The sequence below is a fragment of the Eulemur rufifrons genome, chromosome 16, assembly GCF_041146395.1.
Source record: "Eulemur rufifrons isolate Redbay chromosome 16, OSU_ERuf_1, whole genome shotgun sequence".
In the NCBI taxonomy this organism is placed as follows: domain Eukaryota; kingdom Metazoa; phylum Chordata; class Mammalia; order Primates; family Lemuridae; genus Eulemur; species Eulemur rufifrons.
Window position 1 is genome coordinate 43,936,649 of NC_090998.1, and position 23,430 is coordinate 43,960,078.

Here is a 23,430-nt window from a genome sequence, read left to right on the forward strand (position 1 = left end):
CTCCGCGCTGGCCCCACCCCTTTGAGAGCACTGGCGTAGCAGATGAAACTACGTTAGTGAGGACACCGAACGGTGAGGACGCTGAACCGGGTAAGCGGGCTGAGGGTGGGAGAGAGAAGAGGAGGAGGAAGCTGTGCTAGCCAGGACGACAGACCGAAACTGTCTTAAAAGACAGTCCGGCGGGGCGGCGGAGAGGTTTTGGCACCCAGCAGTTCTCTGAATCTCAAGGACAATAAAACTACCAGTACCTGCCTCCGCTCTTGCTGCCTGGGTGCTCTTAGGGTCCTGGGGTGTTCCTACAAGACTACCTTGTGCTAGCTGCTGGGGCAGTGGCATAGGGCCTGCTGCTTGTGCCTCTAGATGCAGGACATATCCTCCTATCCAAAGTGCCCCTGGGGAGTCAGGAGCCATTACCTGCACCAACGGTGGCATTTCTGTATTGCAGCAAAAGGTCGCCCCTCCCAAACCTGGGATTCTGGGCTGACCGAGCTCACCGGCGAGTCAGCCCTACCTGCACTGCTCCAGTGTACTTCAAAGAGGCTGCTGGGATTGAGGTAGGTGGCAGGGAGAGGGAGGGTCCTAAAGCCCGGAGGTAAAGTGAAAACTGCTCCTAATCCCATCTCCCTGGTGGGTTCTCTGCCTCACTATCCATGACCCACCCACTCCCACACAGTTGTTCTCCAGCATCTCATTAGCAGTTGGGACACTTCTTACCTCTCCTCACTTTGGCCACTTTGCCCCTCCTGGGTCAGTGTTCAGCCCATTGCTGTGAGGAAGAAACTCACAGACCAGGGAGCAGAAAAATTATCTTCCTTCTCCAGCCCATCCCCAGACACCCTGGCCATTAACTCCTCAATTGCTTGAGTTCACTACAATGGCATAGATAAGATTCTGATGGGGGCGTCTGGTTGGGGTCCAGTTCCCAGCTGGGTTCAATGTTTTTTTTAGGGTGGGTGGAGGGAGAAGAGGGGACAGAAAGGCCTTCAAGACAATGTTATTAGAATTTCACTTTCCTCAGTTTCAGTTACCCATGGTCAACCACTTGGAAAATAGGTGAATATAGTACAATAAGATATTTTGAAAGAGAGACCACATTTACATAACTTTTATTACAGTATAATGTTATACTTCTATTTTATTATTAGTTATTGTTAATCTTACTGTACATAATTTATGAATTAAACTTTATCACAGGTATGTATATAGAAAAATATAATATATAGAGAGTTTGGTACTATCCACTGGGTACCCACTGCGAGTCTTGGAACTTATCCCCAGCAGATAAGGGGGGACTACTGTACTTGCTTACTCTTCTTATCAGCTCTGTCAGCTAGATCTCATTTCCAAGATGAGGATGCAAGTTCAGAGACACTTGGTATGTTGCCCGGGGAATAGGGCTGGTTAATAAATGGCAGGATCCGGTTTCACAAACCCAAGGTAATTTTCCTCCAGAATCTGGCTTCTTCACTCAATTAGGCTGTTCTTTTCACTTGCTTGTCCCTGGTTAAGTCAGTCTAATGCTCAGTTGCCCTCTGTTAACTTCAGAAATAAAAAACTGGCAAACTGGACAGTAGAGATTTGGCTGCTTCCCTTTATTCTCTTGGCCCCATGCATTGTTCTCTACAGTGGACAAAGTAGAGAGTGGAGAATGGAAGATAGGTGATTCTAGAAGCACCTGGCCTCCTCCCCATCCCCCGCCATCCTGCCAGCACAGTCTTTGGCTCTGAAGTGCTTTAAGTTTTCTCTAAGGGCCCATTTGGACCCCCAGTCTCAAGTCTCCCCATTTGCCCAGAAAGCTCCTTGCTGACCTCTGTGTCTTCTCCCACCCATTCCCTTTGGCCTCCCTAATGACCCCTCCTAAGGGTCTTCCTATCTTGATCCCAGAATCTTCCTCCTACAGGTCTGCCACAATGCTGCTGCTGCACAGAGCTATGGTTTCCGGGCTCCGACAGGCCTGCAGGTAGGCCCTCCCATCCCAGGACTTGCCTCCTAGCTCCTATCTCCTACCCTCAGTATTTTTATGATACCTTATCTTACCTGCCAGATAAAAGGGAGATAGTTGAGAGAATGGCCAGGTAGGAAAAGGAAAGCCAGATCCGAATTGTCCTGCCTATCCCTGGAGAAACTAAGTTCCAGGAAGGAAACAATGGCCAACCAGGGAGAGGTAAACCTCAGGTGTTCACTGGCCCTTTCATATGACCCTATGTGCTACTAAGAAGACCTCTCTCTCTTCCAGACTCAGGTCAACCCCCTCAAGGCTCTGCATTCAGGCCTGCTCTACAAATGATTCATTTCAGCCCCAGCACCCCAGCCTCACCTTCTCGGGTGATAACTCTGGCACTGGGGGATGGAGAGTCATGGGGACCCTACTAGGTCTCGGTGCAGTGTTGGCCTATCATGACCATCGGTGTAGGGTAAGTAGGGAAAGGGCTTCATTGTGAGAACAAAGGAGTCCTAATAAGCTCCACAGGCAACCCAGGCTGTGACCCATGTTCTTGCTGTTACCACAGAGCTCATGGTGACACTGTCTTCACGTAGAGTAGAGATGGAATCTGCCACCTTCAGTTCCCAGTGGCCTAGACTCTGGGTTGGGTCAGGGTGAACTAGAGTGATTTCTTTTTTTTTTTTTTTTTTTTTGTTAGAGTCTCGCTCTGTCACCCAGATGTCACTGGCTGGAGTACAGTGGCATCATCATAGCTCACTGTAACCTCAAACTCCTTGGCTCAAGCGATCTGCCTGCCTTAACCTCTTGAGTAGCTAGGACTACAGGCGCTTGCCACCACACCTGGCTAATTCTTCTATGTTTTGTAGAGATGGGGTCTCACTACGTTGCCCAGGCTGATCTCCAATTCCTGGCCTCAAGCAATCCTCCTGCCTCAGCCTCCCAAAGTGCTGGGATTACAGGTGTGAGCCACCATGCCCAGCCAATTACTTAATATTCTGTTTCATTTTGCCTCACCCCACCCCTGCCTGCAGGCTGCTCAGGAGTCACCACGAATATACACCAAGGAGGAAGTGAGTTCCCACACAAGCCCTGAGACTGGGATATGGGTGACTCTGGGCCATGAGGTCTTTGATGTCACAGAATTTGTGGGCCTACACCCAGGAGGCCCATCAAAGCTGATGCTAGCAGCTGGGGGTCCCCTAGAGCCCTTCTGGGCCCTCTATGCTGTTCACAACCAGTCTCATGTGCGTGAATTACTGGCTCAGTACAAGATTGGGGAGCTGAACCCTGAAGACAAGGTACCTTCCACCTTGGAGACCTCTGACCCTTATGCTGATGATCCTATACGTCACCCAGCCCTGAAGGTCAACAGCCAACGCCCCTTTAATGCAGAGCCCCCCCCTGAGCTACTGACAGAAAACTACATCACACCAAATCCTATCTTCTTTACCCGGAACCATCTGCCTGTACCTAACCTGGACCCAGACACCTATCGTTTGCATGTAGTAGGGAGTCCTGTGAGTAAGTCATTATCTCTGTCCCTGGATGACTTGTACAAGTTTCCCAAGCATGAGATCACAGTCACTCTGCAGTGTGCTGGTAACCGGCGCTCTGAGATGACTCAGGTCAAAGAAGTAAAAGGTCTGGAGTGGAGGACAGGGGCCATCAGCACTGCACGCTGGGCTGGGGCACGGCTCTGTGATGTCTTAGCCCAGGCTGGTCACAAACTGTGTGAAACGGAGGCCCACGTCTGCTTTGAGGGACTGGACTCAGACCCCACTGGGAATACCTACGGAGCATCTATCCCTCTGGCTCGGGCCATGGACCCTGAAGCTGAGGTCCTGCTGGCATATGAGATGAATGGGCAGCCTCTACCTCGCGACCATGGCTTCCCTGTGCGGGTGGTGGTTCCTGGTGTGGTGGGTGCCCGCCATGTCAAATGGCTGGGCAGAGTGAGTGTGGAACCAGAGGAAAGTTACAGCCACTGGCAGCGGCGAGATTACAAAGGCTTCTCTCCATCTGTGGACTGGGACACTGTAGATTTTGACTCAGCTCCATCTATTCAGGAACTTCCTGTTCAGTCGGCCATCACAGAGCCCCAGGACGGGGAGACTGTAGCGTCAGGGGAGGTGACCATCAAAGGCTATGCATGGAGTGGTGGTGGCAGAGCTGTGATCCGGGTGGATGTGTCTCTGGATGGGGGCCTAACCTGGCAGGCAGCTGAGCTGGATGGAGAGGAACAGCGCCCCAGGAAGGCGTGGGCCTGGCGTCTATGGCAGCTGCGAGCCGTTGTGCCAGCTGGGCAGAAGGAATTGAACATTGTTTGCAAGGCTGTGGACGACAGTTACAATGTCCAGCCAGACACCGTGGCCCCAATCTGGAACCTGCGAGGTGTGCTCAGCAATGCCTGGCATCGTGTTCACGTCCATGTGGCCTCATGAGACTATGGAATAGAGCCATCTACACCCCAGAAACACCTCAGCCCTTTTCCCCACCCTTTGGCCTCACTGCTTCAGAAAAACATTTCCCACCTCTCTACTTCTTAGGTATGGCCTTCCTAAGCCATACCCAGGTACACACATTACACACACATTGCACATTTCCACCAGAAAACCTCCCTCATTGGATACTATGTTACATACCCCTTCTGGCCTCTGACCCTGTGCCAGGAGGTGGCAGCTGTTGGAACAGGGGGCTAGAAGTGAGAAAAGTAATTTTGGAGACAAGCACTATTTTCTCTGCCCCCCCCCCCCATCACCATCAAGGCCTTGTTTTGCGTTTCTTCTTGGATTCTTCAGAGAATCTGTGTGGCATGTGTAAGAAAAGTATTAATAGTTATATGCTACTTTCTACTGCTTCGCTGATTGCCAGAGAGTTGTCAGGAGAGCAAGGAATCCAATCCTTTCCCTTTATAATTCTAATTTTCAAAATACATCAATAAAATGTCTCTTTAAGATTATGACTCTGGGGCCTCTTGCACCTGGGGAATGAATATATTGCAGGAGGGAGGCTACATTGGTAGTGAGATGAGCAGTGAGACTAGCCCAAAACAAAAGGTGGGGGGAGGAGAGAATGGAAGCAGGCTCTGGGAAGTAAAGAAATGGAGCTTCCTTCTGTGAGGTTTGTTAGCATATGCAGCAATGCCTAGGTGATTAACCTCAAGATACCCCCAAAGAGGAGATGATAAAAAATTTGGCACACTCAAATCCTTCTCCCCCACAATTCCTATGTACTTAGCAGGAAAGGCAAAGAATGCTGAGGTTAAAATCAATATTGTCTTAGGAGGTACAAAGACAAAACTTGGCACTCACTAGGAGCAGACGTACCAGGGCACGTGGGGCATCCAATGTGTATCTAGTTTGCAAATTAGATGTAGATGAAGGGGTAGTCTTTGAGTTACACTTTGCAAGCGACGGCGCCTTTTGGACTTGAATCTTTCGGCGCTCGGCTACTTTCCCCTAGCTTCCTCTCCCTTTTTTCCCCAGCAGTCTCCCCGGCTTGGGGGCGCTCGGTGTTCGGCCACGCCGCCTGTCGCCTGGTAGTGGGACCGGAAGTTGTTAGGGGGAGGGGGGGACGGCTGTGATGGGGGGGAACGTGGGGGGGGGCAGGTCCCTCCTCAGGTGAAGCTGCTGATGGAGATGGAGCCGCCGCCGCCGATGGGCGCCCGGGTCCTGGCTGCGGCCTGGCTGCCGCCGCCTCAGTGACCCCACTCCCCCCGCACTGGGCCACCCGGGCCAGAGTGGGGGACCCCCGCCAATCCGCCTCCCTCTCCCAGATCACCGTCCCCTCTCCCCCACCCCTCACAGCCTGCGCGCGCGCGGAGACGCCTCAGGTGAGTGAGGGGCGGGGCTTGAGCAAAGCGGGGGCGGGGCCTCGGCAGCGGGGGCGGGGCTTGAGGGGCTAGGGCGTGAAGTGAGGGGAGACGTGGACGGGGGCGGGGGCCGGGGAAGCTGGCTCGCAGAGGGGCAAGGGGTGGGCTGGGGCCCAAGGGGCGGAGGCTGGCTCGGGGCAGTTTGGCCTGATGCCCCAGTACTGAGAAGGAGGTAACAGGGATCTGGGGGCCCTAAAAAGGCGGGAGACGGATCAAGGCAGAAGGCTGAGGACAGGCAGGAGCTGGCATGCGCGAGGCTCCTCCGTGGGGGTATGGCTAGGGTAGAACAGAGGGACAGGAGCAGTACAGAGGGTCCCTGAACAAAAAAAGTGAGGGACCCAGGGGTTGGATCGAAAAGGCTGGAGAAAAAAAAGTAGGCCTAGGTGAGAAGATCTGGGAAGCAGAGAGCAGAGTGGGAGAAACGTGGTAGAGAAGAAACTTAGGATGGAGTGAGAAGTGCTACCTGGGGTACTGTGTAGGGTGGGAGATGTAGGGAACTTGGGGAAGCAAGGTTGGTAAGGAAGATGCATTGCATATAAGCCCTAAGAAAGAAATGCAAGAGACAACCCTAGGCAGGCATCTGGATGGGAGCTACAAACTTCGGAAGCAGGCTGTCTGCTTCCTGAATATTTAAACAGTCGTCCATGTACCTCTTCACAAAGACCCATCCCCAGTTATTTCCTTACCCCTTGTCTGCTACAGAGTTTTAGATTCTCACTTTTTGAACTTTCATTTGATTTCTATGCTTTTTTTTTTTTTTAATTGTGCCTGGTCCTGTCTGGGGACAGTGGAATGTTTAATTGAATGTAGACTTTTAGATATGAGATGTTTATGAAATAAGGTACCCCATTCCCTCTCCAAAGTCAAGAATTTGCTAACTCTGCTTCCAGGAAAATTTTTTTGCATACCTTTTTTCACCCTATTTCCTCGTCTCATAAGCAAAACTGTCTACTGTGGTAGCTCCTGCTGTGCCTGTTTACCCATCCTGATTCCTCAAAGCATCAATAGTGGGCATAGTTATGTTCCTGAGATGCTCATGTGTTAGCTCTAGGTCTTTCATCATCATGGCCAACCAGATGACCATTGAAGCCTGGCTGTATTCCCTTACTGACACTTGCTCGCTTTGCCTGGGTGAAGATACATATATGTTCATATCCTTAGAAAGCATGAAAAACAGTTGTCAGACTACCTAGCATATTTCCACTTAAGATAACTCAGATTCTGAAGACAAGCCCAGATAAAAGGCCAAAACAGACAATCTTTGAAAGCATAGTGTCTTGTTTGGTAGGGTTGTATGAAATGCACAGCTGGTAATCCTCACCTCCTCATAGGCCTGCCAGTCAGTAAATCTTGCTTTGTGGTTACAGGAGGGCTTCAACCTTCCCAACAGCCTAAAGCCAGAGAATTCAGACAGCCCCTTGGGTCATGAGAACAGTCAGATGAGTGGGTCCTGAGATAAAAATAAAGTCTTTTTTTTTTTTTTTTTGAGACAGAGTCTCGCTCTGTTGCCCAGGCTAGAGTGAGTGCCGTGGTGTCAGCCTAGCTCACAGCAACCTCAAACTCCTGAGCTCAAGCGATCCTCCTGTCTCAGCCTCCCGAGTAGCTGGGACTACAGGCATGAGCCACCATGCCCGGCTAATTTTTTCTATATATATTTTTATCTGTCCATATAATTTCTTTCTATTTTTAGTAGAGATGGGGTCTCGCTCTTGCTCAGGCTGGTCTCGAACTCCTGAGCTCAAACGATCCGCCCACCTCGGCCTCCCAGAGTGCTAGGATTACAGGCGTGAGCCACCACGCCCGGCCAAAATAAAGTCTTAAAAGACGGAAATAGCCTTACCATTGGGAAGCAGGAGAGATTTCACTGGAGCTTCTGGGGTGGGCCTCAGGGTGGTGGAAGCTGCCCTCATTTTGGCAGCTTCAGAATTGTATCTTGTCCTAGTCAATGGATGTTAATGTCTCAAACACAAAATATAATGTCTTTTTTGCCCACTGAGTACAGTTAATTAGTTCAGCTGTAGCATCTGAGCAATCCTCTTCCTCTCAGTAGGTTAAGGGTAAGGCATATTTCAGGACTTGGCTCAGAAATAAGCCCTTTTTTCCAGTGAAAAGTTTCTTCTTTATTTCCTCTTAGTTTGAAATCTGCAGCTTGTGCTTCTCAGCATGGGAGAAACTTATCCCATCTTTTATCTTACCCCCCCCACACACACACACCAACATCCATAAAGGAATTATTTTTGCCAAACTGGCCATCTCTCTCTCTCTCTCCCTCCTCTTCTCCCCCCTCCTCCCCACCCCCACACAAAATAACCAAGGAAAGAGAAGTTATTATTGGGCAGGTATTTCTAGCATCATTTTACTCTATAGGAACAAATAAGAGTGGAACCCTGTGAATGTGGACAATGCCACAGGCAGAGGGACTCCCTTTCTTTATAGGTCTCTTGACTCTGCTGGAGAAGGCTTTGAATTCCAGGCTGATTGATTTGCTTCCTCTTCTGAGAAGAGTTATGGACTCTGTTCTGGAAACAGAGAGAGAGAGAGATTCAAGGTTTATCAGACAAAAGCGTCTCTAAGAAAGGGTAGTGATGATATGAATGACCTGGTCTCTGGGGTCAGAATCCACCTTGTAGGCCCTGATGCAGTACATATGCTGGGGTAGTCCTTGGGCCAAGGACCCCTGTTTCTACCTTAAAGAGACTTAGCATCTAGTTTGGCATTTTCCTCAGGCCCATAATCTCTGAAAAGAGACATAGGAGGAAGAGGATTATTTTTCCTCCTATCCATAAGTTTCCAGTTCAAGGATGTATTTAGGTCACCAAGATGCAGACCCAAAAACTATTCATTTTATAACCCAAGGAAGAAGGCAAGCAGAGTGGCTCAAACCTTCCAACTGGGGCAAGTTTAACTTTGTGCTCTAGTGGAAAGAACCCTCTCCTAGTAACTTGGGTTCTACTTGTCCTACTTCTGTTGCTAACTAGATAAGTGACTCTGGGCTTAGTTTCTTCTATTAAAAACCAAGAGATTGGAGATCATCTCTCAACTCCATTGCAGCTCCTGATTTCCCAGGTTCTGGAGCACCCCCACCCTAGGCCCTCCACATAAAGAAGAGAGAGGCTTACCAAATTGGATTATCAGAGCAAGATTCTTTGTTAGTAGAGGAGCCTGAAAATATCTTTCTGGCCCAAACAACAGTGAGCTCTTTTGATCAGCATGTATCAGGGACTCTTGGCCACTGTCTCTTCTACGTTTTTGCCACCCTATCCCACTCAGAATAGTTAATTGAGACTTCCATGTAATTTTAAACTTCAGCCGGGCATGGTGGCTCACGCCTGTAATCCTAGCTCTCTGGGAGGCAGAGGTGGGCAAATTGCTCGAGGTCAGGAGTTCGAAACCAGCCTGAGCAAGAGCGAGACCCCGTCTCTACTAAAAATAGAAAGAAATTATCTGGACAACTACAAATATATATAGAAAAAATTAGCTGGGCATGGTGATGCATGTCTATAATCCCAGCTACTTGGGAGGCTGAGGCAGGATTGCTTGAACCCAGGAGTTTGAGGTTGCTGTGAGCTAGGCTGATGCCATGGCACTCTAGCCAGGGGGACAGAGCAGGACTCTGCCTCAAAAAAAAAAAAAAAAAAATTTCAAACTTCACTTGAGAGAGCTTACCCTGTTTTGGGCATCTTTGGCTTCAAAACTGATTATTACAAAACTCAACTTGAACTCCTCTGCTCTACTTTTCCCACTCCTGTCCAAATATAAAACTGAACAGCAGTGACCTTTGGGGGCCTTTTTATAAACACAGGGCAATACTCAGGGGTACACCCAGAAAACCCAAAAAGTGTCATCTCATGTCCACCACAACTAGTGATTTAAAATGTTCAGTTTGGCCCTTGTCCCTTAGCTCCTCGAGTCCTGAAATGAGACATGGGATGGGTAGGATTGTTTCTCCTCCCACCCATAAACCTTAGCCTTCTGTCTCTTTTGCAGTCTGCATGGGGAGGACAGGGAAGCACAAAGAACAAGAGAAAAGTTGCATCCACCTGAAATCTAAAAGGAAACAACGAGGTGATATTTTCCCACTGCCCAGGTGTTGTATTCCCAGCTTTTACCCCTTATTTTTTAGAGACTGGCCATTCCTAGGATGACCTGATCCCTTTTGCACTGCTTCCCAAGCACTTAGATAATGAAGCTGAGCTGTCTTCATCTGTATTATATATAGACAGAAGGTCACCATCTATCGCCTGGTGAAAAAAATGAGTCAGACCTTTCCACTGTAAAGACAGACACATGGGCTGAGTAAAGGTTGGTGGGTTTACTTCAGAGAGCACTAGGTTGACCCTAAAGATCATTTCAGAACTGCAAATTGCTCAATGTCTAGGTCTTTTTCCTCAAAAGGGGAATGCAGTCAGTTTGCAGACAATGCCTAATTCCACATTATTCCCTAACCCTTTACCCCTCTCCAATTATACAAACCCCTGACAGACAGCAGAGTCAGCTGTGTGATTCCAACATGTTTTCACTCAGATTTCATTCAGTTCAAGAAGGCACAGACAGTAGAGGATGATGCTGTGGGTCTGATCTACTTGTAGTACCTGAACTGCTCACACCCAAAGTACATGGGAAGTTCTGTTTTGTTAATAACCAGTGGGCTCCACCTCAGAACCCAGGTGCTGTGGGAAACTGGAGAAAAATTTTCCACTTCTCCCTGTTATGGTTTGGGAATAATAACCAAAATGATGGCATGGATCCTTGCCACTCTCTCCACCTCCACCCTCTTTCCCAACATCCTCCTCAGTACCTTTCTGCACACTAGGCCACAATGAGTATGCTTTAAATTCCAATTTTGAAGTGTCACTGCATTAAACAGCAGGATTGGAGGATTTGAAGAGTTCAATTACTTGTGATGTCCACCTTATTTCAGGCTTTCAGAACCACTATATAAAGAAAACTTGACTTTCTCACATTTTTATCACCAATAGTGGGAATGTTTTGGGGTATATAGGGGTGGTAGCTGATGCCTGACCTGCCCTTGGAAGTCAGAGTCTGGATTGGTTCTCACTGCTGCTTATCATTGATTCTGGTAGGACATCTTCTGTCTAGAAAGGATGCCCATTCCTGCTCAAATGTGATATCATGTTAATGGGAGAAAGGCAGAACCATGGAGGACTCTTGTTATGCCAAGTGGATTGAAAAGAACAGGGAAGGCCCGGCGCTGTGGCTCACGCCTGTAATCCTAACACTCTGGGAGGCCGAGGCAGGAGGAGGGTTTGAGCTCAGGAATTCGAGACCAGCCTGAGCAAGAGCCAGAACCCATCTCTACTAAAAATAGAAAAAAATTATATGGACATCTAAAAATATATATAGAAAAAATTAGCCGGGCATGGTGGCGCATGCCTGTAGTCCCAGCTACTCGGGAGGCTGAGGCAGGAGGATTGCTTAAGCCCAAGAGTTTGAGGTTGCTGTGAGCTAGGCTGACGCCACAGCACTCTAGCCTGGGCAACAGAGCGAGACTCTGTCTCAAAAAAAAAAAAAGAAGAAGAAGAACAGGGAAGAGCCTGGCGCAGTGGCATGCACCTGTAGTCCTAGCTACTCAGGAGGCTGAGGCAGAAGGATTGCTTGAAGCCAGGCGTTTGAGGCTGCAGTGCATTATGATTGAATCTAGCCTGTTAATAGCCACTACACTCCAGCTTGGAAACATAGTGAGACCCTAAAAAATAAATAAATAAGACAAGCACAGTGTTGTGCACCTGTAATCTCAGCTACTTGGGAGGCTGCGGCAGGAGGATCACTTGAGACCAGGAGTTTGAGGCTGCTGTGAGCTATGATTGTGCCACTACACTCCAGCCTGAGTGACAGAGCAAGACCCTATGGAAGGAAGGAAGGAAGGAAGAGAGCGAGAGAGGGAAGGAGGGAGGAAAGGAGAGAGGGAGGGAGAGAGGGAGGAAGGAAGGACAACAAAGAAAATGTGTCTCTTACAATGACCAACCTTTCCTCCCTCCTCACAGAGATACTTCCTTTTGAACTGGAAGACTAGCTGTTTCTAGTTGCTTTGTATTCAGCTCACTAAACTGAATTTACAGTACATATGTGCCTACCTCCATCACTAAATGACGTTTATGTTACTTTAAAGCCAGTTTCCTTCCAAGACCTTTGAGCCAAACCTGTCTTGTGTAACTAACTTCTCTCTCCTCAGACCTCCTCCTCTTGCAACGTGTCTCCAATTGGCACTGACTAATTTGACCCAGTTCCTCTAAGGAGACATTAAGATCTGCCTGCCTGCTTAGGCAGGGAAAGAGGTGCTTTGAGAGGTGAAGAGTGGGAAGGCTGGGAGGAATGTGCCACAGGGAGACTTGAGCAAAGAGTAAAGTACATCTGCTGATTTGCTCCTGGCTCTCAGAAAACCAGGACTGGGAACAGCAGAGTCTCAATTCCCTCTCACTTCCAGGGTTACCGAGTTGGCATTTAGGCCAGTTGGAGGCAGCTAAGTACTGATTTTGCCCAAGATGTGTCACAGAGCACCTGTTAAGAGCAATTAAGAAGCAAGAAAGCTCAGTTTACTGTTCTGAAGAAAGTCCAACTCAGGCTGGGCGCGGTGGCTCATGCCTGTAATCCTAGCACTCTGGGAGGCTGAGGCAGGAGGATCACTCGAGGTCAGGAGTTCGAGACCAGCCTGAACAAGAGCGAGACCCCCGTTTCTACTAAAAATAGAAAGAAATGATTTGGACAGCTAAAAATATATATAGAGAAAAAATTAGCTGGGCATGGTGGCGCATGCCTGTAGTCCCAGCTACTCGGGAGGCTGAGGCAGGAGGATTGCTTGAGCCCAGGAGTTTGAGGTTGCTGTGAGCTAGGCTGATGCAATGGCACTCTAGCCTGGGCAACAGAGCAAGATTCTGTCTAAAAAAAAAAAGTCCAACTCAGAATACAGCTCCTTCAGATCCTTCTAGAAATTGTTTTGGGGCCATTTGGGCAGGAGTTCAAGAATAAGATACACGTCCTGAGCCAGTGTTAGCTGAATGCTATGCTTCAACTGCTCTGCCCACCTAGTGCTTGTCTAGCCCCTTGTTCACATGGGCATGAGGCATGCTGTGCCCACCCCCCTCAACAATTATATCAGCATATAGAGCCAGTTCAACTTGTTCTTCTTAGTAACAGACCCCACTCCCACGGGGATCACACCAAAGGAAAAGATGCCTTAATTGATGTTAGAACCATGGAAAAGCAAGAAGATCCATGAAGATCTTGAGTAGCCTGGCTTTTGAAAGGAGCCATTATTGTTTAAAGGAAAGTACACCTCAGAGAGGCAGGCGAGATCTTGTTCCTGTTCCATTCTCACCATGAGCCCTGGGACAAGTAACTTAACTACTCTGAGCTTCAGTTTCTCCAAGCAGAAAACAGGGAAAATCCTGCTCAATCTTGCCTCTCTTGCATGGGGATGTATGTGAGGGAAGTTACAAGTGGCACTTTGAGCTTTGCATTCATTTTGAAAAATCCCAAAGGGCAATTACAGAGCCAATGATTTGGAAATGAAAGGGGACCCTGAGTACCAGACTGCCCTCCCTCATCTTTGTATTTCTGCCTACCTCAAGTTCTGTAGCTAGCTCCAGAGGGTATGAATTCTCTAACTACTATGGACATGGGCTCTTCTAATCATTGCCCCTAAGGGACCCTTCAAGGAACCATTTATAATTGTGGTTTGTTCTAGTGGTCCCAAAGCTCAGTCCATTCCAGGGAGGATGTCAAGAAAAGAGGAGTTGAAACTAAACTTAGACAATGTTTTTCCTCCACATCCAGGCTTCCTAGGGAAATAGGGTTGAGACTAGGAATCTATCTGATGAAATGTAAGGGAGAGTTGCTTTGTGAAGTGAAGGTAAGCCCATGTTTCAGGTATTCTCATGAGCCTTTTAAAGGAGTCTCTCAGCTCCAGACAAGGAGGGCAGCAAAACAGACACTTTTCCCCTGTGTGCCCTATTGTACCCCATCATCCCACGTCTCTCAATATAGCATTACAAGCAAACCAAATTTTCATCTATCAGCCTCAGTGAGATTTTTCAAAAACACGAAAGAATCCCAGTGGCAGCTCAGGCTGTTCCCTTGCCCGACTCTTGCTCCCCTAAATCTGCCTCAGGGGCATTTATTTTTCATTCGATGAGTGAATGAAACCAATTTTGGATATATGTAAATTTCTACCAGATAGAATTTTTCCCCCTCCTCCCACAGGCTCCTAAGCAGATAATTCATTGCAACAAATTACCACTTTTAATTTTCCCCAGTTCCTGATTGTTGAATACTCTACTGCCAATGTCTGCTTACCTTTCCTCACCTGCATTTTAAATTCAGACTCCTCCCCTTTTTAAAAAAACAAGTATAGCGGACTAACTGATGAGAGGGTGGGGAAAGCCACTTACTGCACCTTCAGTGGAGGCCTTATCACTGAACCCTGGGTGGGCAGCTCCCCTCCACCTTCTCCTTCCCTGTCGCCCTCCCTCCCACCACACACCTCAAGAAAGAATCCCTTGAATGACTGAATCCAGCTTCTTCCTCTTATTTTTAATACTACCCCATCCTTAACTGAGGTATAGAGCTTCTGAGGGCTGAGGTATAACCTGTCTCCTGCAGCATGAGCTCCACCTACAGGGAGAGGGTCTCCTCTCATAATCCAGGACCATGCTGGGTTAAGATAGTGTTTCCACCCTAGAGTTTGGGGAGGCCTGCAGAAGTTGTGGGTTGGAGGAAATCTTGGGGTTTATAAATCAGGGTACATTGTCTTTCTCATCAGGACAAAGTATGAGGTTTTTCTTCTTTAGAATAGTATCAGACCACGACTAAGTGATGCTTTAGGTTTCTTACTAGCTCAAGAATGTTACAGAAAAACCTCCTCCTTCCCAGATCTAGCTTCTAATAGCAGCTATTTTCTCTTTCAGCAGAATCTCTTTAAAATGGACATAGAAGACTGCAATGGCCGCTCCTATATGTCTGGTATGCCTCTGTGTGTTCTATTTGCAAGGGGCCGGGAGCAGACACTCTTCTGTGGAGCAAGGCAGAGAGCCTTCAGCCTAGGCACATGACCTCTAAATGTTCTAGTCACACAGCTGACACTCATGCTTGCTTGGTAGTTCTTGGTAGTGTGTAATTATTTTGGTGATTTTTACATTCCCTAAATAGTGATTCTCTTTCCCAGATTTCTTGGGGTTAGGGAAATAGGAAGGGAATAGGAGGGGAATATGAGTGGTTACCACTACAGGAATGATATGAAGGAAATAGGTAGAAGGAAGATTTGGTTCCTTCTGCACTCTAAAGTCACCAACCAAACATGAAATTCTGTCCCATCCAGGTAAAGAGTGGAGCAGGGTTTCAAACCTCAAAGGCCTGCAAGGGCCACGTGGTTATTTCAATGAGTGAAGTCAGGTTAGGATAATAAGCAGAAGAGAATGGTGGTGGCTGTCATGAACTGATGAACACATGTCCCACCTCGAGGGACAGCAGCTATTCGGTGTCCACCAGTCACTGCCATGTAGTATATCTAGTGTGGCCAAAACTTCCAACTTTTCAAGACTAATCAGAAATCCACATTTTTGTATAAAATATCTCTATTTCAAAATAATGACTCAATATTTTAAAAAATATTCCAAAGAGCAAGTCAGACTTATCCATGGGCTGAATTCAGCCAGTGGGCCACCAGTTTTCAGCCTTTGAAGGTAGAAATATAGAGCCCAAATCTCATTTCCCAATCCTTTTCCACAATCTTAACATGTTATAGCTTTTCACACCTGCCAAATATTCTTACTAAGGCAGAAGAGATCAAAGTTTATAGTATAAATGGCTTTTAAAGATATGAAAGTAATCAAATTTAACAAGTTTAACAAACAGAAAAGAAATTAGAAACTTTGTCTAGCTCCCTCTCTGAGAGTTTAGGGAAGGGCCTAAGACAGAATTATCTCTAAGATGGAAGGAATCATTGTTTAGACCATTAGCATGTCAGGGTAGGAAATTATTTATTAGAGGTAAGGGAAGCCAGAATTGGGTTTTTCTTTCTGTTGTTGTTGTTTTTTATTCTTTTGTTTTGTTTTGAGACATGGTTTCACTCTGTTGCCCAGGCTAGAGTATAGTACTGTCATCATAGCTCACTGTAACCTAAAACTCCAGGGCTCAAGCAATCCTCATACCTCAGCCTCCTCAGTAGCTGGCACTACGGGCTTTAAGAAAAGCCCGGCTAATTTTTTAATTTTTTGTAAAGACAGGGTCGTGTTATGTTGCTCAGGCTAGTCTCAAACTCTTGAACTCAAGTGATCCTCCTGCCTCGGCCTCCCAAAGTGCTAGGATTACAGGTGTAAGCCACCACCCCTGGCCTCAGAATTGGGTTTTGATGTGATGAGTATCCCCAGCAGAAACCCAACCACCATTGTGGAAATAACCTATAGTTTATTTTTTACTCTAAAGTGGGACCAATGAATTATTGGCATGCACTAATGGAGACAGCAAGGTGGGTCAGACACACATATGAGAGTCATTGGCAACACCTAGGTAATGTAAGGTAAGACATTGACCCTATTCTAGTTTAAGGAGAGAAGGAGTTAGAATGGGTAAAGGCATTCAATACCTGCCACATGCTGGACAGAATCACAGGGATCACATAGACTGATTTAATTGGAAGAGACTTTATTGTAACTAAAGTCATGGCCCTTCTGAAGAACCAGCCAATACTCCTACCTTCTGGTCAGTTAAGTCTATTCAGAAAACCATGGGCCGGGCGCGGTGGCTCACGCCTGTAATCCTAGCACTCTGGGAGGCCGAGGCGGGTGGATCGCTCAAGGTCAGGAGTTCGAGACCAGCCTGAGCAAGAGTGAGACCCCGTCTCTACTAAAAATAGAAAGAAATTATATGGACAACTAAAATATATATACAAAAAATTAGCCGGGCATGGTGGCGCATGCCTGTAGTCCCAGCTACTCGGGAGGCTGAGGCAGTAGGATGGCTTAAGCCCAGGAGTTTGAGGTTGCTGTGAGCTAGACTGACGCCACGGCACTCACTCTAGCCCGGGCAACAGAGTGAGACTCTGTCTCAAAAAAAAAAAAAGAAAACCATGGCTGGGCACTTTGGATTACACACCTGTAATCCCAGCACTTTGGGAGGCTGAGGCAGGAGGATCACTTGAGGCTAGGAGTTCAAGACCAGCCTGTGCAACAAAGCAAGACCCTATTTCTACAAAAATTTTTTTTTTAAAAATTAGCCGGGCATGGTGGTGCATGCCTGTAGTCCCAGCTACTTGGGAGGCTGAAGCAGGAGGATTGCTTGAGCCCAGGAGTTTGAGGCTGCAGTGAGCTATGATCATGCCTCTGCACTCCAGCCTGGGCAAGAGAGTGAGACCCTGTCTCAAAAAAAAAAAAGAAAGAAAGAAAGGAAGGAAGGAAGGAAGGAAGAAAAGAAAACTACTATTGAGTAACAGGTTCACTCAGGACCCTGCTTTAGTGCTGGGGAACACTCAGATGGATAAAAACTAGTCCCTGCCATGAGGTAGGCATATGAGAAACTATGAAAGTAGCTGAGGAAATATCCCATGGAGTTCTTTTCAGTACTATCTCTGGAGAATAGTGGATACTAGCAGAAAACTGCTGAGGATATTTGCTTCACTGTGCTATGAAACCAAGCTTTCCCTGCTTTCAGCAGATTGGCATTTCCTAGATAAGAAGTGGCCTCTGCACAGGATGTTTTTTGAATGAAAGTAGAAGCCAGAAACCTTTCATCTGTACTTTGAGAATTCTAGATGTCAGCAGCTACCATAGAAAGGGAAAAGGAAAAGTCAAGAAAGGGCTACCATGAGCTCTGGAAAGTGCCCCCTGTAGGATTGGGCATGGCTGCTATAGTCACTGAAGGAGCACCTGCGAGCTCACCACTGACCCATCTCTCCTGGGCTGACATGGAAACAGAGGGAAAGGCTGCAGTGTACAGTCCTCCTAAAGCACACCATGGGCCTTTCACAGGTTATCACAGCTCTTCCACCTCCACTGCAGGGGACCTTCCCTCACCTGGCCACTTGATGAAGGGAGTTATCTCTCCTGTTCTTTAAAGAGATTTTAACACCTCACAGAACCTGATTCAGAAAGTCCATCTTTTCTCCCCTTTTCTCCTTCTAAAGGTACAGATCATTCCCTCCCCAGACAGGGGAGAAGGGAAGATAAGCAGGAGTCCATTAATTTACCGCAGGGATCCCCCCTCCCCATTCCCCTATCTTTCAAGGGAAACTGAGTTGCTCAAACCCAGCTAATGCAATTAATTGACTGAACAGTGCTTGCCCCAAGTTTTCTGGGATTGTGAAATGTTTAAGGGAATCTTAGTAGAAAGGGATTCAGGGATAGGCAGCCCAAAGTTTTACGGCCCCTCCCACCCCCAAATTCTTAGAATCAGAAAACGTAGTTTTCCAAAGTAGGTCAGTTTGTCAGTGAGCAGCTCCTCTGAAAGGGAAGGGAGCAGAAGCCTTGTCCTGATAGAGGGTGGATTCATCCAGGGCTGTCGGCTGCTGGGGCCCCTGGGGCACAGGAGGGAGGGGAGGTGGTGAGACTGTACCGGCCTTTTTGCCTGGAATCTGAAAGAACTCGGGCCACAGAGCAACACTAGCCTGACACCAGACTGTGCTGGGCCCTCTCACTGCTGGGAAGGAGGGGGCTGTCAGTCCGCAGATCTAGAGAGCAACCTCCCTCTTGGAGGAGGGGGGAGAGAGGGAAAGAAGAGGGAAAGAGTGCCTGAGTTTGGTGGGGAGGGGCTTTCTGCTGATCTGAGAGCCTCGAAGCTGCCCGTGTCCTGGGCCCCATGACCTCTGGGGCCTTGGCTTCCCCAGCTGGCAGAGGATTGGGCCTTCCCTGGGGGCCCCCCCCTTTTCTCCCTCCCACTGGCAGGCCCATCCATCTCTCTCTCTCTCTCTCTCACACACACACTCTCTCTCTCTTGCCTCTCTCAAGCATTTGTTGTGCAGTTCTTCTTTGTCTGCTGGGCACGAGGGCAACGGCATCTGCCTCTCCCTCCCTGTGCACACCCCCACCCCCTTCACTGTCTTGGAAAAGGGATGCTGTAGCCTAACATCCCCCTACCATACACAGACATTCTCTCCAGCCCCCTCCTCAAGAACATCCAAGCGTTCTGTTTTTCTCTCCCTCTCTCTCTCTCTCTCTCTCTCTCTCACACACACATATATACACACACACACTCAACACACATACACCCTGGGCTGAGCTGTTCTTGCTGGCTGCAGCCGTGGGCCCCTGCTCACCGTGCCGCTGCCGCTGCCTGCGAAATGACGGCGGTTCCCCTCACTTCCAGGAATCCACGCTTCCTGGAAGGTGAGTGGCTGGGCTCACCCCTGCCTGCCACCGAGACGCAGACATGCACACACCACCCGCACTCCCTCGCCGTTTCCAAGGCGGCGGCCGCGTTCGCACCCCAGGGTCTCACCGGCAAGGGAAGGATAATGTAAGTTCAGGCAGAAGGCGGCTAGTGGAGGGGGGAAGGGGGGTGCTGGGGCTAGGGAGCCAATTCAGTAACAACTCCCAAGCCTGAGGAGAGGGAGAGGATGGGCTGTGTGTGTGTGTGTAGCGGGGGAGGGGGCGTTCCTCCTTGTACTTGCGGAGGATGGGAAAGGGTGTTTGGTGTTGCTAAGCAAAGACGGTGACTTGGACAGTGGGAGCTTGTGGTGACATCTTGATTAGGCCTTGGGGATAGAGGCAGAGCTGCCTGGGGTGAAATGCAGAGACAGGCCTGGGTGGGAATTGGTAGTAGAGAGAATCAAGGTAAGGAAGAGGAGCCTTGGCAGCAGATGCCTCAGCCTTGAGCAGAGATCTGAGGGGCCTCAGCCTCCTCCCCACAATAGAGCTGAGGATGGGCGTCTTTCTTTGCTCTTGCACTATTCCCCGATAGCAGGTTAGCATCTTGCCACCCTGGAGCCCATGGTCAAGAAAGGGAAAGCAGTTATGATAAGGTCCCTTGCAGAGAAGTGTGGAGGTTCTCCAAGCTCATGGTCATTCCCTAGAGGCAGCCACTATTTGAAGGGAGCAAGGAAGGGCAGCAAGAGCTGAGGGCTAGTCTCCTTCAACATGTGAAACACATTTAGCTTGTGGGCTGTTTCCCAGTTCCTTTCTTTCCTGCTGCTTTTCTGTCCTTTACCTACCTCCCAGTTCCTCTGATGTGAACCTCATGATTTGGCTTTGCCCTCTGGGGGTTCAGCCAATCTATGATGACTTTGACCAAGAAAATTTCTGAAACCAGAAAGCAGCCTTAATTCTTGGCTTTGACAGTCTGGGATTTCTTGGGAGTCCCAGACATTTGAAATTCCCTCACTGGGGTTTCTGGGGCTGAGAGAGGAACTGCTGAACTTCCTAAATCTTACTGTAGTCCCCTTCACCCCCGTCTAGAAATTCAAGATCCTTGGGGCCCCAGAAAGACTTTCTGAACCCCTGAAACCAATTCATTTTTATGTATTAGCCCCATTAAAGTAGGCTTGAGCCTATTTTCCCTCTTAACTTTATCGTAGGGAGGACACCAGCATTAAAGGGCCTCTTTTTTTTTTTTTTTTTTTTTTGAGACAGAGTCTCACTCTGTTGCCCAGGCTAGAGTGAGTGCCGTGGCATCAGCCTAGCTCACAGCAACCTCAAACTCATGAGCTCAAGCGATCCTCCTGTCTCAGCCTCCCGAGTAGCTGGGACTACAGGCATGCACCACCATGCCCGGCTAATTTTTTCTATATATATTTTTTAGCTGTCCATATAATTTCTTTCTATTTTTAGTAGAGATGGGGTCTCGCTCTTGCTCAGGCTGGTCTCGAACTCCTGAGCTCAAACGATCCGCCCACCTCGGCCTCCCAGAGTGCTAGGATTACAGGCGTGAGCCACCGCGCCCGGCCGTAAAGGGCCTCTTGAATTACCGGTGTGACTCTGGAGGCTCCCGCTCTTCCTCCTGTTTCCACACCTTAATTGGGAAAGCCAGAAAGGATGCTTCCCTTCATGTTTACAAGTATCTCTTTAAAGACATTTTCCCCCATATATCGAGCCCCTGGCCCCAAGAGGCAGCCTCAGCCTAGTACACTGGGACCAGCAATGGATTTCTAGCAAGCCCACTCATCTATTTAGGGTCAAGGCCCAAATGCCAGAGCCCAGAGCCCTGTTCTTCCCTGATTACTAACGTCCAGTGATTTAGGGCAAGTCAGCACTAATATTTGAAAGGCAGTAAGAAGATACCCTTTTTCAGCCCTTCTAACCTTAGTAAATCCTACACGTAGTTGAAAGGACATATTTTAAAACTGGCTCTGAGTCTGTAAGTCTCAACCCACAACCCTGAGATGCTTACTTCATGATATGTGTGTGATTCTGATTTGGGGCTTTTTTAGGTAACCGTGGCTCACCTAAAGAGCCCCAGCTGGGAGAACTCAGATTCAAGCCATAAGGCTTTATCTATAGATAGTGAACAAATTTCCTCAGGCTTTGATGGGAAGAATGGGGGAAATGGGACTTTAGGAGAGGATATGAATGGAAAATGGTCCCAAAGTCCTGAGTGGTTGTTTTCTTCCCACTGACCAAAGCTGGAGAGGGATCCCTCAGGAGGGTGTGTTCCGGATTTCTTGCCTCAGGCCCAAGACTCCAACCATTTTATAATGGAATCTTTATTTTGTGAAAGTAAGTATGTACATAGCTGGGCACTTGGGTAAAGTACTAATAGGTGGACTTTAGGGATGAATTTTAGGGTTTCTCTCTCTCTGTCTCTCTCTCTCTGTCTCTCTCCTTCCGTCTCTCTCTCTTTTCCATACTTAGGCCTGTGGGCATATATCCATGCATGTTCATGTTAGCAGATAATATAGAAAGCTATGGGTATGTTTATCCCAGTAGGTATGTTTTCTTTATATGTATCTACATATGTGATATGTGTCTGTGTGTGTGTTTATCCACGTGTTTTTATTTCACCTATGTATTTGTGCAGAAGATTGTGGGGAGGAGGGATTTTTTTTTTTTAAAAAGACATACATATATCTTCAGGTATATTATCTAATTTCAAAAAACACCATGAAACTCTCAAAAATCATTTTTATAAAGCAATTTGTCAACAAACTAAAATAAACATATCGAGAATAAGCTGATTATTTAACTGTCAAGGCAACATCAAATAGTAAATATGTGATTAGAATCTCAGATAGAAGGCTTTCTATAGTAGTCAAATTTTTGCTGAATTTAGGAAATCTAATGGGCCCTACTCTCCGCAGCTGACACAGTACCTCCTAATTGGCTGTGTAGATAGTGGTGAAGGACATGGGGACTTACTGTCTGTGATCAGATCCAAGTTCCACCAGTACCAGCTACATCACATTAGGCAAGTAACATAACCTCTCTTGTGCCTCAGTTTCCTCATCTGAAAAATCAAGATGATATTAGTACTCACTTCATAGGGTTATTATGAAGATTAAATAATTCATTTTAAGTGCATAGGATAATACCTGCCACATAGTAAACATTCAATTAATATTAGCTGATTATTATTAATATTATCATTAGATTCAGGGACAATTCCAGCTGCCTTTCCTGCAGATCCCAAATCTGGTACTGGGAGCTCCAGAGAGGAATCGTAGGAAGGAATGTCTGTCTTGAACATTTGTCCCTTCCGAGGCCCCCATTTTCTTTTCTGCCCTGGCCCGCCCAGCCCCAGCCCTGCTTCCTGTGGACGTCAGGCAGTGATGCTCTTCCCCCCAGGCCTAGATAAAGGTAAGGTAGGCAAGGCCCCAGCCACTGAGCTCACAGAAGTCAGCACCAGGCACCCAGACTGGTAGGAAGGCACAAGGTATGGTGTCCAGCATAAAACACTGCCTTGTACGTGGCTATCAAATAAATGTGAAATTTAACTGAATTTTTTATAAGATTAGGCAATGGACAGTAGATGGCTCCAGCTCCAGCTTTACTTGCCCTCTTGTTCTCTCCTCCAAGGTAGCGGGGACTCATCTCTGGAGAAGGAGTTCCTTGGGGCCCCAGTGGGGCCCTCGGTGAGCACCCCCAACAGCCAGCACTCTTCTCCCAGCCGCTCACTCAGTGGTAAGTGCAGCCTCCTACCCGCTCCTGGCAGTAGGCATCCCGTGTGCGTTTGGCTCTCAGTTTGCCTTCCACTGGCAACCATTTCCCCACTGTCGCCTCCCTTTGGTTTCCTGCTCAGAGTCTCTAAGAGCAATAAGGAGCCCAGTGTCTAGGGTTCTCCTGGTTTCCAAAACGAAAGTGAAGAGTCACTGGCAGACTAGAGTGGAATTAAAAAAGGCATGGGTGGGATTAAGGTGAAGGTTCCAAAGAGAAATTCTGGAATTGGAGAAGCAGGTAGATAGAAATGGTCATTAGGTGGAGTTAGACAGGAAATAGAGAGTAGAAGGGCCTCCCCATCTCCCCACACCCCATTCTCCTGCCCAGACAGGGTCCCCATGACTGCCCCTCCCCAGCTGGCCCTAGATCTGTGACATTCTCTAAATGGTTGGAATAGCCAGGAATGTAGGTCAGAGCTAGAGCCAAAGCCTTCTCCTCAATGGCTCCTCCTTCCTTTATCCCCACTGCTCAGCCTCAGATTTTTATGGAGGGGGTAGAGGGGTTCAGTCTAATGGGGT

General features: G+C 48.0%; 2 protein-coding genes and 1 long non-coding RNA gene across 10 annotated transcripts in view; 2 read left to right on the forward strand and 1 right to left on the reverse strand.

The window, feature by feature from the left end:
* On the forward strand, positions 1-4,905 carry SUOX (sulfite oxidase). Of its 4 annotated transcripts, none has more exons than XM_069489310.1 (5): positions 1-72; positions 446-554; positions 1,901-1,960; positions 2,237-2,414; positions 2,977-4,905. In XM_069489310.1, the coding sequence occupies exons 3-5, from the start codon at positions 1,911-1,913 to the stop codon at positions 4,384-4,386; spliced, it is 1,638 nt and encodes a 545-aa protein (XP_069345411.1). In that variant the 5' UTR covers positions 1-72; positions 446-554; positions 1,901-1,910; the 3' UTR covers positions 4,387-4,905. The 4 variants fall into 4 exon arrangements, with proteins under 4 accessions (XP_069345411.1, XP_069345410.1, XP_069345412.1 ...); XM_069489309.1 differs by having other exon boundaries at positions 20-90; XM_069489311.1 differs by lacking the exon at positions 1-72 and adding an exon at positions 101-195.
* A 650-nt stretch (positions 4,906-5,555) lies between these two features.
* Positions 5,556-23,430, forward strand: part of IKZF4 (IKAROS family zinc finger 4) — a 28,740-nt gene continuing 10,865 nt past the window's right edge. Inside the window, exons 1-7 of one of the 5 annotated variants that reach the window (XM_069490048.1) lie at positions 5,556-5,777; positions 9,804-9,881; positions 14,744-14,795; positions 16,257-16,350; positions 19,131-19,280; positions 21,382-21,475; positions 22,772-22,876. In XM_069490048.1, the coding sequence (XP_069346149.1) occupies positions 19,194-19,280; positions 21,382-21,475; positions 22,772-22,876 (286 nt within the window). In that variant the 5' untranslated portion in view covers positions 5,556-5,777; positions 9,804-9,881; positions 14,744-14,795; positions 16,257-16,350; positions 19,131-19,193. Of the gene's footprint in view, positions 5,778-9,803; positions 9,882-14,743; positions 14,796-16,256; positions 16,351-18,599; positions 19,281-21,381; positions 21,476-22,771; positions 22,877-23,430 lie in introns of those variants that run through there. The other 4 variants (XM_069490051.1, XM_069490049.1, XM_069490050.1 and 1 more) reach the window with 4 other exon arrangements.
* LOC138396558 (uncharacterized) lies at positions 8,156-22,809 on the reverse strand. Its single transcript, XR_011235714.1, has 3 exons — positions 22,747-22,809; positions 9,926-10,057; positions 8,156-8,335 (listed from the first exon to the last, which is right to left on the reverse strand). It is a non-coding gene; the product is annotated as an uncharacterized lncRNA (long non-coding RNA).

What these genes read in the sequence shown, in the direction of transcription:
- SUOX (XM_069489310.1), top strand. Translation starts at nt 1,911, where the DNA reads ATGCTGCTGCTGCACAGAGCTATGGTTTCCGGGCTCCGACAGGCCTGC. An exon ending in GGGCTCCGACAGGCCTGCAG is followed by an intron (nt 1,961 to 2,236) that starts GTAGGCCCTCCC and finishes TCTCTCTTCCAG; the next exon opens with ACTCAGGTCAACCCCCTCAA. An exon ending in ATCATGACCATCGGTGTAGG is followed by an intron (nt 2,415 to 2,976) that starts GTAAGTAGGGAA and finishes CCCTGCCTGCAG; the next exon opens with GCTGCTCAGGAGTCACCACG.